Genomic DNA, 16,101 nt, shown 5'->3' with positions numbered 1-16,101 from the left:
GAGAGGGCAGCCTCAGCAAACAGAAAAATAAAGGAGGTTAGTCTTCCCCTTTAGGGCACAATAAATGCACTGAAGCTCGAGAAGGAAAGGAAGTAGGAGAGAGTTCGGGGCACACACTGAGCTCTGCCCACAGACTGTGGGTTCCGTGGGCTTTGAGGCAGGCAGGGAAGAGAGCAGCGTGCCCCATCTGCGGATATCAAATTCCCAATGCCACAGGCTGCAGGGGGTGGAGATGGCATTTCTTAGAAGGAAGGGACAGGGTGGCTAGTACACACAGGATTCCTCAGACCACAGAACACCTTACGGCCGGCTGAAAGTAGAAATCTGAATCGGTGCCTAAGGCCATCCGAGGAGGTGGAGAATATTATATCTGTCTGGGTCTCTTTCGCCCAGAACCTAACAGAGAGTCTGGCTTTGGGTTTTTAGTACGGCACTGATACCTGCTTCCCATGATCGTCAGACCAGAAAGGACACACCTTTACTCCAAGAATCGGTGGGGGGAAAAAATCCAGGTAGTATTTCATGACATTAGTTTCCTTTTTGCAGTTACAGAAGGTTTCTTTCTAAAAGAATATTTATTAATACTCCAAAGGTATTGGAACGGACCTTCGTTATGGGACACACCAACCAACGTGCTAAAGCAAATGTCTCGTTTTGGTTTCGAGACAGGGTTTCTCTGTGACTTTGAAGCCTGTCCTGGAACTCTCTCTGTGTAGACCAGGCTGGTCTCTAACTCAGAGATCCACCTGTCTCTGCCTCCTTAGTTCTGGGATTAAAGGCGTGCGCCACCACTGCCGGAGTAAATCAAATAAATGTTTGAAACTTATTAAAGCAGGAAAAGACCACAGACTAGTTTTTCCAACTCCTTTCAATGGCAGCAAGCATCCACAAGGGGGCGCCCCAGGAAGCGAGCCTGCCAGCAATCTCACGCAGGAACATTTTCTTCCTAAGCCACCCAGGTTTACCCGTGTTATATAATTCTCGCGGCAATCGCTCACCTATGGTGATCTGGCTGACACAGCTGTAGTAGCTGCCCGTTGTTGCTGACGACAGGTTATAACTCGCACTGCTCACGTCCTTGTCTGTCAAGAGATAGGACAAGAAGGTTAGCTTCACGGTTGCCATGACCACGACGCAAGCTGGTGACGGAGAAAAAGAATAAAGCCAGTTCTGCGTCTGTGACGACACAGGTGCTCTCGTACGCACCCGCTGGCTCGTGGGCATTCGTGGGCATTAGGCTCCACGGAGTTCTTTAACTTGTTCAAGCTGTTCAACGCCTTGCAGTATTATTGTCTCCACCTGAACAGGGCAGCTTCTCGGGCTGACCTGAGGCACCGGGAGCTGACATACAGCTCCTAAGATTTGCATCCGCCACAGAAAACGTACACCTGGTACACAAGGCCGCGGGTGTGGAATCTGCTGGCTCAACCAAAGTCAGTCCTAAAGCTTTAGCCAGCGCGTCTACCTGCCCTAAAGGTGTCATTCCAGATTCTCTCCAAAACCTTCACTAGCCGCCTGTCCTCAGAAGAGTTCGGGAAGGAGATCTATAAGGGAGCAAGGCATCGAAAATGCACACAACACAGACCGAGAGCAAACATCTATTAGTGAAGGGGGGCTGTGAATGGGAACGGAGAACAGACACGAAGGAGAAAAGCATACTGAAAACTCGGAGTCACTACAAAAGCAGGAGGCTTGAACTAGAAGCGCATGCCTGGGAAGGAAAGCTGTGAACGGACCGGGAAGGCAGAAACACCCCGCTCTCAATGGTATGTCGGACAGCTAGCGTTGGAAGAAGCATGGCAGTTCGTGACACAAGGGCACCGTGTGGAGAAAGGTGCACACTCCTACTGGCTTCAAACAGAAAACAGCCATCAAAAACTTAAGTATGGCGCTTAAAACAGACTTTTCAGGAGAGTCTTAATATTGATTTTGTCCTCGAGGAAGCAATTTCAAGGAAATAGAAATAGCATGTAACCAGTGGAAAAAGTTGAAACTGAATGAAGTCAATGAAGTCTGTAGATCCTGGAGTCAGGATGGATAGATAGATAGATAGATAGATAGATAGATAGATAGGTAGATAGACAGATGATAGAGATAGATGGATGGGTGGATAATAGATAGATGACAGATAATTAGATAGATGATAGAAAGATAGATGGATGGATAATAGATAGATGATAGATAGATAGATAGATAGATAGATAGATAGATGATAGACAGACAGACAGACAGATATAAGACACCCCACTCTGATGCTTTGGCGTGTTATTTCTCTATAGGTCTCTTTTCCTTTGTAGAAAAGGTGGGGGATAACAAAGGCACTTGACCTACTGTGTGAGCATTAAATCAGCTAATAACAGAGTCTTTCTATAACCACATCTAGCAGCGTGAAACACTTGCTTGGCGTTGACTATTGTCCCTTTTCGATATTTTCAAAAGACTAAGCATATCTATAAAACATCATGACATTAGAATGTTAGATGAAAAAGAAAACGAATGGCTGAAAGGCCCCTAAAGTGTCATGGGTTAGCCTCATTCACACACTGTTGAATAAAACAATAAACAATACACGTGGTGGTTCTGTTCCCGAAAACTCGAAGGACAGGGGCTGGGATGACACTGCAGTCGGTAAAGCGTCTTTCGAGTATGAGGAGCTAAGGTGGATTCCACAGAACCCATGATAAAAAAAAAAACAAAGCCCCCAGCATGGTGGTATTTTGTGCAACCCCACCAAGAGACACACAGAAGGTTGGAGACAGACAGGCCCTGGGGCTCGCTGGTTAGCCAGCCTAACCTGCCTGGCACGGTGCCCCCAAAAAATAAACAACTCAAGAGGTGTCCTCTGGCCTCCACATGCAGCTGCAATACATGCAGACACACATGAACACACATGCTAATACGCAATCAAAAACACCTGAGTAAAAACAGAACTGAATCACATGGCTCATGGAGTCATACGTGGACAGTGAACCTGCATGCAAAAATAATAAAAATAACTTCCACTCAAGTGAGCACAGTGGTAGGGAAAGAGAGCTTAATCCTGAAAGGGTGTAGGGCATGGCTAGGTCTCGTCGGATACGCTTTGTTACTGGGCCTGGGTCGTGGTCCCGCGGGGTTCATCTTGCGACTATGCATTTAATTATAAACTTCTCTTCCCCACTTATGCAAAAGTTATAGTTCATAACTTTTACAAAGAAATCCAGAGGGTGGATATTGAGGTGGGACAAATCTGGAGTGTCAATTCAGCACCAAAAGTAAGAGAAAGAGAAGGTAGAAGTGTCGGCCCAGTGGTTCTCAACCTTCCCGATGCTGCGACCCTTTAATACAGTTCCTCATGTTGTGGTGACCCCCCCACCATAAATTTATTTCATTGCCACTTCATAACTGTGATTTTGCTACTGTTATGAATCATAATGTAAATATCTATGTTTTCTGATAGCCTTAGGGTCATGACCCACACTAGAAAGATAATTAAAGCCAGCCTGAGAGAATGGAAAAATTATCTGTGGTCATTTCAACCCCACGAAGGGGTCATGACTCACACCAGAAAAAATAATTAAAACCAGCCTGAGAGACTGGAAAAAATACCAGCAAAGATAGATGGTCCATACCCCAGTCAATATCCTAGCTGAAGTTCTTTGCGAAAAGATTTAAGAGGAAAAAAAGGGAAAAAAAATAAACTGTTGGCTATTTTTATACAGAAAAAAAAGAAAAGTAATTGATAACGGAGACAAACGCAGAAGAAGAGCAGATTATGCAAGCAAGCTGTGTCTGTGAAGTTGTCCCTGATCCGCACTGTGCCTCTGAAAGTCATTTATTTGTTGTTCTAAGCAAGGGGGCTAAGGGTAACAGAATCTGTCTGTAGGCTGGAAATGGGAGCAAATTAGCACTTTTGCCTCAAACAACAAGATCTGACTAGCACAACAACAACAAAATCAGACGTCACACAAGCTCACCTTTCATCTGATTGAGGGAGAGAAAGGGAGAACTGGACGTGACAAGTCCTTCCACAAAAATCTGGTACATGTAAGGGATGAGGAACAAAAATTATGACTATAGAATAATGATTAGTCTGATCTGAGAGGTTTAAAAAACTTAAAGCACTAAGCAATAAAAATATGCAAGAAGGCCGGTGCTCAAAAGCCAAAGTATTACTCACGGAAGAGTTAACACAGTAAATCTAGAACAACTTAAAAAATATGATGAGAACACCTAACATCAAGAAAGTTTAAGTTGTGGGGGGGAGGACTTTGGACTTTCCACAGGGCAAGGAACCCTGACTGCTCTTCAGACTTGAGAGGGAGGGGGAGAGGAGTGGGGGGAGAGGGAGAGGAGTGGGGGGGAGGAGTGGGAGGCTGGGAGGAGGCGGAAATTGTTTTTTTCTCAATAAAACAAAAAGAAAGTTAAAAAAAAAGAAAGTTTAAGTAAGCCTGGCTGTGGTGATGCACACCTGTAATCCCGGCACTAGGGAGGCAGAGGCAGGCAGATCTCTGTGAGTTCGAGATCAGCCTGGTCTACAGAGCGAGTTCCAGGACAGCTAGGTCTGTTACACAGAGAAACCCTACCTTGAAGAAAAAAGAATGGAAGAAAGGAAGGAAGGAAGGAAGGAAGGAAGGAAGAGCTTTTAAGTAAAGGCACAAGAGCAATTATAAAAAGCAATGGAAAACCACAAATTTCCAGAACCCTTCAACGGGCTCAGGAGTAGAAGTGGGGTAGAGGATGAGAGACCAGATGTAATAAAAAGTTCAAATTAGTAAAAGGAAATAAGAAAATTGTGTAGAAGAAAAGGCAGTAAGAAGTGAGAAGCTAGGAGAACACCCGTGCCTATTAGTGACCACGTACATGCAAACGCCTTCATGCTGCCGTTCAAAACACCATGAGATTGATTTACAAAAACAAACATTGTTTATGAAAGAAACATCTAAAATATGATGCAAGGAACACGGAAGTGACAGATAGAAACGGATATGGACTCCGAGCTGAAATGGTAACAGAGAGCAAGCAAATATTATCCCAAATTAACCCACGGTATGGGTCGCCTGCAGAGGAACAGGCCACCAGAGAATCAGTAATGGCCACAGACATCTCGGGGTTCAATTCTCCAGGAAGATATGAAAAGCTCACAGCTGTGCATTCACAGTAACTACAAAACATATGACAAAATGGAAATTAATCTATCGCTATATGACACTACAAAGATTGGCAAATCCAGCATCAGATGGGAGAGTTTAACAAAGATTTAATGACTGGTTGGACAAGTAAGAATTTAGTGCGCGCACACACACACACACACATATGTGCGCGCGAAAAAGACAGGAAGGAAGGTTGGTGGGGGTCAGGATGATCAAAATGCATTATGCATATGCATGAAACTCTTTATCATGCACGGTTAACATATGCTAACAAGACACTTTTTCAGCCTTAGCAGAGGTCTAGGGAGATGACTCAGCAGGTGGAGTACCTGCTGGGTAAACATGACAATCTGAGTCTGGATCACTGAACCCTAAGAAAAGCCAGGCACGGAGGCATGCTCTTGTGACCCCAGCATTTGGAGGGCAGGCTTGCAAAGACCAGTGGATCCCTGAAACCCACTGACCACCAGTCCAGCCTAACCAATGAGCTTCAGGTTCTGTGAGAGGCCCTGTTTCGAAAATAAAGGTTGAGAGCAAGCAAAGAAAGACGCCCAATGTTGACCTCTGGCTTCACAAACACAGAAAAGTTAAGTAACATAAATAATCTCAGTTTAGTCCTCACTCCTGACAGAGAATGCACATTCTTAATCTCTTTTATTACATTGTGTGTGTGTGTGTGTGTCTGATGTGCACACATGTCATAGCACACGTATGAAGGTCAGAGAGAGCCAGTTCCTGAGACAGAATTCAGGCCAGCAGTCTTGGTGGAAAGCTCCTTCACCCGCTGAGACATCTTATCAGCCCTTTCGCATTTTTAACTAGTAAGCCTGTAGTGAACTTCGACAAGACTTGATGATACATTAGATCATACAGTAAATCTCAACAATTACAAGACAAATCAACATCCCCAAAGGTTATATCTTCCAACTTCAATCTGTGATATCATGTGTATTCTTTTTGGACAATGGAGCAAGGAAAGATTGGTGACTCTTTGTGTGTGTGTGTGTGTGTGTGTGTGTGTGTGTGCGTGCGCGCGTGCGCGCGCACGCACGCACCCAAGAACTACAAATCAAGATCTCCATTTCAACAAGATACCCATGGGATTTGCCACCTCATTAAAACAAGAGGCATCTCTCCACAGCATAACTTCAGCATTTGGAGGCAATATTCCAAAGGCTTGGGAACCAACCAAAGATATGTTTAAGGGTCTCTGTGATCTAGCTTGTGCTGGGAGCTGGGAGAAGCACAAAGTGACAGGAAGGACAAAGCCCAAGGAAATGTCAGACCCCAGCGCACAGAGAGCCTGAGGCCGCGGGGAGAGATGACAGCTGACAGCTACGGTGCTGCCCAAGCAGTTGTTCCTCAGAAAGATCTGCTCTGAGGAGGGGAGACCCTTTTTTAAAAGGAGCCCTTTTAGCTGAAGTGTAACACCCTTCCAATAAGATGCCCAGATCCCTGGTTTACGCTCCAACGAAAATGATCACAAGATGAGCATAGGACACATTCCACCTTGCCATACATCTGTGGAGAAAGCAGCTGAGGGAAATTGCCCACAGGTGCATCAAACAGGAGCTGTGGTGGGGCCCTCACACCACCAGGCAAATGGCAAGTTAGACCAGCATCACCTCTGGGATGGGTTTTGAGGGACGCAGCTCAAACTGCCATAAACCACAAGGATGCTGTCCTGTGATGTCCCATTTGCTGTACGGACACATTTCTAATATCTTCTTTATTTCTTCTCTGTATTGTGACTGATAGTCACCGGTTCTAAAATGCACCTCTGCCTGACGGTGAGCAGCAGACACAGAGCAGCGCCAGAGACACACAGATGTGCGGGGAGTCCTCTCTGAGATGCTGACAGATTCATCAGAGTGTAGTGCGTCTGCCTCTGTACAAAAGCGGACCTCTTTAATGCTCTGACAAAGGCAAACAGCATGTCACGTGGGCCCGCTCCACTCTGCTCCCGGGATGTCCTGGCTTTCACAGCTCCGTACGACCTTTGCCGCCTTCCGGAAGTCAGCCCGGGTTGCAGGAGGACTGGAGTACCCACCCTCACCATCCTCTCCCTGTCCTGAGGAAAACCCACATTCCTAAAGAGCAAAGGCAACCCTCAGGCAGCTGGGTGCACAGTGCCTGGCTCTGCCTAGCGGACACAAGGCGCAACGAATGTTTGCCAAAGGGCTCCAGAAAGCTTTCAAACACCTTAATCACCGTTCATGCATTTTAAGGACCGTGCCTGACACTCATTATCTCCGCTGCTTCTCTTGGATCCCCTCTAGCAACAGCCCCCTAACGGAAGCCCTTTCGTGAACCTTAATTAGAGAACTCTTTTGTCATTAAACCCACTCAGTTCCACGCTGAAAAAAAAAATCACACATTCCAAGTTCATTTTCCCCAGAGAATAAAGACCTGAGCCTTACTATTACAATGAAAGATTCATTAAACAGGCAGGTTGTATTTGGACTTCCAGAAACCACAACACTGAATGCATAGTAAGCCTTCACAGAGGGTAGACTGAATTCTTTCTTCTAGAACTTTCCTTGGGAGCCAAGGGTAGAGCATCTGTCTAGTCTACATTCTCATAGAAAAATCCACAGCATTGTCTGTTACAAGTTGGGTGTTTGTGTCCCGAGATTTTCATTAGCACATGTTGAAGCTGTAACCCCCAACGCACTGGTATATGGTATAGGCTCTTTAGGAAAGAACTGGCTTTAGAATGTAGGACCCTCACGGTGATATCGGTGGACACAAAGAAAACAAATATATTGTTCTCCCTATGAGCACACACCTAGGAGGGCACAAGCCAACCACAATGAGGAGGCAACTATCTGCAAGCCAGGAAGTGTCCGTTACTAGACACGGGATCGGCCAGCACCTTAATCTTGGACTTTCCACCCTGAAGAACCTGTTAGAAACAAATGTCTGCTGTTGGTATGTTAGTATGGAATATACTAAGACACTTTTATTGAAACGTGCATATATAATGTTTACATGAGAGAAGTAAAATGACTCTTCATAGAATCAAAATAAAATTTCAACTTACTTTTACCCTAAGAAGAAACTTACATAATGTGAAGGGCTGAAGGTCAAAGAAGAAACTTTGCAGAAACTCCTTAGTCAAAGGCTCCTAATCAGTGTTGACCACGATGGTCTGTCTTGCATAACAGCAAGCATGCCAGGTGGTGATGGCTGCATTGGGCAGAAGTCCTCAAAGAGCTCCCCAGTGTCATCTGTAGTGAAACATGACTCCTAGCCAGTGAGCATGGGTCTCATTTCACTGTAGCAAGAATGCTTGTTTTTTTTTTTCCTCTTCAGGATGTCGCTGCATTTTGGAAGCTCAAGAAGGCTGTTTTGTTTGCACATTTCAATAGGAAGATGGAATCTCAATGATTTGGGCAATACTGTCTTTAATGGTGTAGCTGCTGATACGCTGCCCATGCTCCAGGAGATTCCGACCGTTGTGCATGCAGACAACTCCAAGTTCTGGGATGGACACACACACACGCACACATGCACTCATGCACCCATGCATCACGCAAGCATGAAGGGACTGGCTGAGAAATAGGATAAAAGTTTCAGCAGAAGGAGTGGGGATGAGACAGAGCAAAGGGGCAAAAAGGACTAAAATTCACGATATACGTTTATAAAGTGGCCAAAGAATAAAAATAAAAGTTTTAAAGTATGAATAAAGTTGGGGACAGTCAGGCACACCTGCCATCCTAGCTACTCAGGCAGCTGGAGAGAAAGGACCATCTGAGCCCAGGGTTTCAGGGCTAGCCTTGGGTGCACAGAGGTGACATCTCTAAAGGGAAGACAACAGCTTGGGAGTGGAGGATGGACCATTGGAGGGCTCTCTGCTATAGCCCACTCTAGCGTCCACTCAGTCCTCCAGGCAGGCAGGCAGTCAAGGGCTGACCACATGCCAGGCACAGTGCTGGGCACCTGGAACGCAAAGATGGAAGACATGGAGCTTGTACTCTCTGAGCTCTTACAATGCACTGGGTGCAGTACGAAGCAAGAAGCTACTAGGCAGATCCGTCTTTAGCTTTACCCTAAGACGTCCTGGACGAGGGAACAAATAACAAGGAGATTTCAGAAGACATGAGACCTGGATGAGGAAGGTGGAGCTGTGTTTCAGCGAATGCACCCAGGAAACCCCCAAAAGCACTCATCACCTGCTCCCCTAAAGTGTAAGACGTAACCAAGGGCAAGAAAGGTGGGCAGGCTAGATCCCTCTCCTCGGCAGAGGGGAGCCAGGAAAGAGTTTCAGGCAGAAAAATCCCAGAATGAGGTATGCACGCTGGACCAGCAGCTGAGAGGCTGTTGCTGTGTTCATCTGAGCAATGGCGCTGGTCGGGGTAAGGGAGAGGGATAAACCGAGGTGGAATGTCTTAAGTACAAGAACCCACAGGACTTGGTGGGTGAGTTTCTTGGCTGGAAGAGGCAGTTGATGGTTAATAGCTAACACAAAGAACAGTCAGTCTTCCACGCCTGCAGGTTCTGCATCCAAGGAGTCAGCTGAGCACAGAAAATATCTTTTTTTTTTTTAACACATTGGGTGCGTACTTGTTACTTTTCATTACATTCAGTAGCTGCCCCCTAAGCAACGGCTGTCCTAATCTTCAATTGCAACTCAGCAGCTATCAGGACTGGCCGTATGGGTCACAGTCAGGCGGGAATTCTGTCCCCTCAGGCTCCAGCTCCATCACAGCTGCTAAAGGCAACTTTATCCAGATCTCTGTCACTCTGCAGAACTCCGTATTCTAAGGCTGAGGTGGAATTCTGCTCTCTCAGAGAGTTGAATAGCGAGCAGCTAACCTTGCTATTCTAGATCCCGTCTCCCCCAGAAACCAGACGTCCTTCTGCTGCTCAGCCCCCACTTAAGAACCCTAGCTACACATGGTTCCTCCCTACCGCTTCCTGACCGCTGTTTGCTGACTCAGCCTCCTGAACCTGGGTTAACTGTATTGAATCAAACAAATGCAACACCTCTTTGCATCGTTAAGCAAATATTCCGCTGCATAAACGAACGTAACACGTCTTACATTAATATTCCACAACACTTGTTATCACTGTCTAAGCAACACAACCACTTCCGTAGTAATCTCATTGGTTAGGTATTATCACAGGCACAGAGATGACGTAAAGAACACAGGGGGACGCATGCAGATTATATGCAAACATGCCATGTTTGGGCATGCATGGATTGGGGACTCTGTGGACTACATTGATGAATCCTGACTGCCAATTTGACAGGAGCTAGAATGACCTTGGGAGCTTTTCTAGATTAGATGATAGGAGACAGGAAGATGCTCCCCAGATGTAAGTGGCCATGCCATGAGATGAGGTCCCAGACACATGTCCGACATGCTAGCTGAGAACCAGTGTTCGTGTCTCTCGGCTTCCTGACTGAGGCTGTGATGTGACTGGCTGTTCTAATCTCCAGTCACGAAGGACTACACCTTCAAGCTACGAGTCAAAGTAAAATAAACCCGCCTTTCGGGAGAGAAACGGTGCCATTTCCTTCATCCTGGGCTGCCCTGGGCTCAAGTTAGAGCCTGAACATGGTTTGAGTCCCGCAGTTGGAGCCATCCCCTGGAGACAGGAATTCTGGGTTGTGTACACACTGAGTTGTCATCGGTCAAGGGGCGTGCAAGGAGAAAAGTCTAGCAGACAGCTGAGAGGCACACACAGCTCCTGCATCAAAGAAGTCCTGAGCCGATGTCTATGTGGAGACACTTGAACGAAAATGAAGTCAAGAAGGAGAAATGACAACCTGGGCTCCTTGTTCAAGGCTCCCTTGATTCGCACACAGCACTGAGTGCCTCCCACGGCAGTCCACCTGTGCCCTCTTCCAATCAGAAGTACTGGCCTGGATAGCCACTGCCTTCTAGCCGTGGCTCCAGCCAGCCTTCCGGCAAGGAGTACCCACGCTCCTACGAACACATATGTTGCTTCATCTTTCCTGCTCATCCTAAGGACGCCCATTCACTTCCAGGCTTTAGAGCCAAACTCCCTACATCGGCATGTGGGCTCCCTCACCAACAGAGGCTGAGCCAGTTCCTTAGCCTGTCTGTGCCACTATCTCTTCAAATGAATGGGGTTAGCACGGGGCTAGCTTCTGGAATGGTCTTTCATGATGAACTGCTGGGGTAGCTCACATCAAGCAGTATTATTAATCTTTGTGTCCAGGCACACCTCACATTCTACTTAACACCAGGAGACTTCGTTCCCCCAAGTCAGGCCTCTCACTAAGAGACAAAGTCTGCCCCTGGAGCCCTTGATAAGTATATACCCAACTATATAACTGAAAGTGGAGTCATAAAAGGTCAAGGTCAAACCCTAGATGAACACCGACTTACACCAAAGAGTCAGAAAACAAGGAACTTAGGAAAAGCAAGGATGCGCGGTCACAACACAGCCAGCTATGACTGTGTGATCTTCCTGTCTTCTGCTTGGTCTCTCTGCTCTAGCCACACTGCCTTCTGACCAGCCTTGAATGTGACCACTCATTTCTGCCATGGGCTCTTTTTACACTTAGGATATTTTAGCAACCATCTAGCCCACCCCCGCCCCAGACACACACAATACAGTGGAACGCCCTGCTCCTTCTCTCCTAACCACTTGGGTCTCTGTAGGAGCATCTCCCCAGAGAGGCCTTCCCTGCATGAAATAGCCACTACATCACCTCTCTGAGTTCCTTATTGAGCATCCTTGAGATCCCAGATTGCCACTCAAGGCCATCCCTGCAGGTCCAAAGACGAGGCTCTTCCTGGATCAGACAGGGACATGACTCCTTGCTTTCTACTGCACGGCCAGGCATTTCTCTCCAAGACAGGACTGTCACCCATCCTTAGCCTTGTACATATTGTTATGTAACGAGCTAAAAGTGGTTAGGAGCCTAACTATTTAAAGGACAAGAAAAGGAATTTCGATAGTGAGTATAAAGGGTTGAAGCTTTAACAACCAAGTCTTACAAATCACCCTGTCCAGGGAACAGATGTTTATCAAAGAGCTTGTCACAATTATATACTACCCCCTTCCCTCACATTCCTAGAATGTTTGAGTTTAGACAGTGGCCTAAAAGAAAAATTCATCTTAAAATATAGAAAGAGCATGTTCTAATCCTGTATGGGAAAAGACATACTGAAAGGGAACAAAGGTTACTGCATCTGCTGCAGCTAAGATGCATACATAAGGCAGATCTCTCTAACACAACACCCGAGCTCTTCATCCTCTGGGTACAGAAGCCAGACCTCGCTAACCTAAAACATGCGATCTACCCTGTAAACTGTTCATTCTCTGGGTAGCCCCAGTGCTAACAGTAGGATTGAGGCATTTATTAGATCAATCAAATGAATATAAAAGTTAGATTTTCTGCACTCTAGGCAAAAAATAATTGCTTCCAACCATTCTCTGTCAATACTACCTAAACCCCTATCCAAAGTAGAACTGAAACGGAGCATTTTTACAAGCAGTTCGAGTGTCTGGAAAACGATGTGTGTAGAAGGCTCCGAAGCCCCACCAAACACGTCAGATCATGATCTTCAGACCATTCCACAAGCAGAGAACATACTGCATGTGCTCCGATCTGTTTTTCTTTAGGTGCTTCCGTAAGCTGAAAACTCTGGCGGACTAATCCACCAGAGAGACACCTGAAGTCATGTCACCACGAACCTAAGCCTTAACATGGACTTGGTAGCCAACTGTATGCACACGTTAGGAAGAGGGAAAGAAGGAGAATATTTAAAATAACGCAAATTCTAACTGATACTGTATTTAAATCAGTTTACTTGCCTTTAAGTGCGTAAAGAACCCGCGCGATTCTTAAGTACCCCCAAGTTAATCAGCCCCCATTTCCTCTGATTACTGAATATGCTTGCTTTTCACAGTAATTTCACTTATTATGACTTCGTTTTCCCACCTGGATGCCCAGTGAATCTCTCAAGTTTCTAGAAACTTATAAAACTGGTTATTATGTAAACCTATTCCTGAAGGTATCCTGAGGGCAGCATCTATAGTGACTTAAAAAAAAAAACAGAAGTTAGACCCTTTGAGAGGAAAAGGTGCAAATTTAGTGAGATTTTGGCAAGTGAATATGCCTAAAACACCTTCAGGATATTGAATTCTCCCCCACATAGGAACACAGGAAAGAAGAAGTTGTATGTCAGATGGGTAAGGAATATGAACAATCACATTTCAGAATAAAAAGGAAAAAAATTGTTTTGAATGAAAAGTAAAGCACAGGCCACTCTGTATGTCCTTTATGATGTAGTCACGGTGAGTTAGTGGTTCCCAAGGATCAATATCAAATACCGTGAGATACCCAAATCATCAGAGAGAGAGAGAGAGAGACCTCCCCCCTTTAACCTTGGGGAAAAGATCAGGGGACAGACATCACAGGCCTGGGGACCAAAACCTCAACAACCAGGAGCACCCATTGCCTCCCAGCATCGCCGACTTCCAAGGGTCCCTGCAAAACACCCCCAAGACTGCTCACAACCTTCTCCTTGAAACTCAAAAATCTAGATGTTATCACAGCTGACTGCACGCAGGGGAAGGGCGGGCGGGCAGCCTGCAAGCTTGCTTCCGATAAACCCACGCTCAGCAGCCTTCCTGATAAAGGACTGGGGAGAATGGCTTTTTTTTTCCCCACACAAGCAGGAATGTTGAACGAAATTGCCCTGCTAGGATTGCTCGCAGGATCTCAAGCCTTCACTGAGACTGCTTTTAGCACTGTGCCATGTCTTCACATGTCTGTAGACTTCTAAGTACTCAGATACATATTCTTTAATCGAGAAAAGGGGTGAGGGAATCACACCTTCGATTGCCTCAGAACTTTTATTTGCCTCAATCTAATTTCCCTTTTGCATCAAAAAAAAAAAATCAGTGCATATTATTTTAACTCCACGGCATCTGTCAGGGATGTTCTCGCCTCACTTTTACAGATGGAGACGTGCTGGAGCCGAAAAGTTTAAATAACTTGCCCAAGGTCAGACAGGGACAAGACTGCCTCAGAACGAACGCGTGTCCCTCAAGTTCAAGGCTCAAACCCTAAGCAGAATCTGACACCCCGCGTCCCTTGTGAGAACTCCACTGAGAGTGGAATTTTTCTGGAGCCCCGAAGCTCCCCAATGTGAGCCTTTTGGGGTCCCCAGGGGCTCAACTGGCAGGTGCCCGCCTCCTGGTTCCCAAGCAGCCTCCCTTTGCCGCGGAAGTGGGTCCCTGAGCCCAAGGGTTTGGCTCCCTGCCTGGCAGCCCCGCAGACATACTCGAACCCGAAGTTTCCCGGGGTGCCGGTTCGGTCCCACGCCCCGCCGGCCCGCCCGCCAGCCGTACCGTAGGCGGTGAGAGAGGCCATCCTGGCTCGCGTCCGGCGCAGGCTGGCCAGCGCGTCTGCAAGAGCGGCCGCCTGAGCGCCGCGCCCCTGGACGGCAAGCCCCTGGCCCGGCGAGTGCATGCGCTCGGCTCCCACGGCACGGGGCCGGGCTCCGGAGCATGCCCAGTCAGCCCGCCACGCTCCGGAGAGGTGCGGCGTGTGGGAGCCTGGCCCGGACTCGGTGAAGAGGGCGTGGGCAGCGGGCGCGCTCCAGGGGCGCCCCGCGGGGATGCAAACCGCGGCCGCAGCGGAGCCGAGAGGAGGGCGGAGGCCGGAGGGACCCGGCTGGGTGCGAGCCAAAAGCTGCCTCCCTGCCCTGAACCCGGAAGGATGGGATGGTCCAGGTGGTACGGGCTGAGCCCGGGCGTCCCGGGAGGCGCCACAACCTCCCTGAATAGACCTCTGGCTCTCCCTAGGCGAGATCCGCTGGAGAGCGCGCTCAGGACGCAGGGGGTGGGTCCGACGGTCTCTCAGGCACTATGCCCAGCCCAGGGGACGGGCTTAGAAGGGGTTGGCCTGGCCTCTACGGAAGCCAAAGCCCAGGGGAGAGTGGCAACCTTGACTGGAGGACTTTTAGGGTGAACAGGGAGCACCAAGTCCATAATTCTGACCGCAGCAGTTCAGGCCCATCCCAGCACGTTGCCCATCACCTTTAGTGGGACTTTGGAAGTTGTGAGCAGCTTTCTGTCCCGCCCTGACGACTTTGCCTCCTGGAGAGGGGATGGCACATAGTTTGCTGAATGACTGGATGGGTGCCTCTTTGCAAATCCACACATCCTGTTTTGAGAACACTGGTCTGGAAATCTCCTGGCTGGGCAGTGGAGAGTGGATGAGAGAGAGAGAGAGAGAGAGAGAGAGAGAGAGAGAGAGAGCGCTGAGAAGCCAGGAGCAGATGTGGGCAGCTTAGCACGAGAAAAGGAGAGGTGACACGGTGGCCCTTGGGTTGGGTGCCCTGGAGGCCTTGCAGTTCCCAGCGGTACAGTCTTGCGGACGCAGTGATCACCCTTGACATTGTGACACCAGGCTGATGGTGATGGCAATCCCACCTCTAAAAGAACCAGAACCAGTGAATTTGGATAGAAGAGAGGCTGTCAAGGCTCGTCTTCTATGCTTGGGACTGTGCCACCTCGTGTGGCAACAACAAGGAGGAGAAATTTGGCGAGGCAAGACCTGGAGGCTCTTTAGGAGGCTTTTCGAGATGCTTGGCAGCGTACACTCAGTGATTAGCCTGACCTTGCCTAACCCAGCCTTCCAAATTCCACTTCCCTTTGGGCTGGTGACCTAGAGCAGCGGGGTACAGCAGGTGACCAGAGAGCCAGGCTCTAGAAGACATCAGTCCTCACACTTCCTCCTTTTGGAAGAAAGGAGGCCGGGGCCAGAGAAGGGTCAGGCTAGCCCCAGGTAGTCAGGCTTTATCCGCGTCTCTGTCAGCTACCTTCATGCTGGGTGACCTTCTCCAGACACCCTCTCAGAGCTCCACGGCACTATCTACAGAGTTAACACTCCTTGCCCACCACACAGGACTGTCGTGAGACTTGAGTGGGCTCTGGACAGTGTCATCCCCAGGCTCCCCCTCTACTCCCTGTTGAA

General features: G+C 47.8%; 1 protein-coding gene across 2 annotated transcripts in view; it reads right to left on the bottom strand.

Annotated features, from left to right (window-relative positions):
* Ano4 (anoctamin 4) overlaps positions 1-14,830 on the bottom strand; it is a 320,973-nt gene extending 306,143 nt beyond the window's left edge. For both annotated transcript variants that reach the window (XM_041677181.1, XM_041677189.1), the window contains exons 1-2: positions 14,472-14,830; positions 999-1,082 (exon numbers count right to left, since the gene is read on the bottom strand). In XM_041677181.1, the coding sequence (XP_041533115.1) occupies positions 999-1,082; positions 14,472-14,592 (205 nt within the window). In that variant the 5' untranslated portion in view covers positions 14,593-14,830. The remainder of the gene's footprint in view (positions 1-998; positions 1,083-14,471) is intronic.
* Between the last annotated feature and the right edge of the window lie 1,271 nt (positions 14,831-16,101).

Source organism: Microtus oregoni, unplaced genomic scaffold, assembly GCF_018167655.1.
Source record: "Microtus oregoni isolate MIOR12 unplaced genomic scaffold, Mior012 000001F_ref0000356, whole genome shotgun sequence".
Lineage (NCBI taxonomy): Eukaryota > Metazoa > Chordata > Mammalia > Rodentia > Cricetidae > Microtus > Microtus oregoni.
The sequence above is the reverse complement of the archived record's forward strand: the minus strand, read 5'-3'. Positions and strand labels throughout refer to the sequence as shown.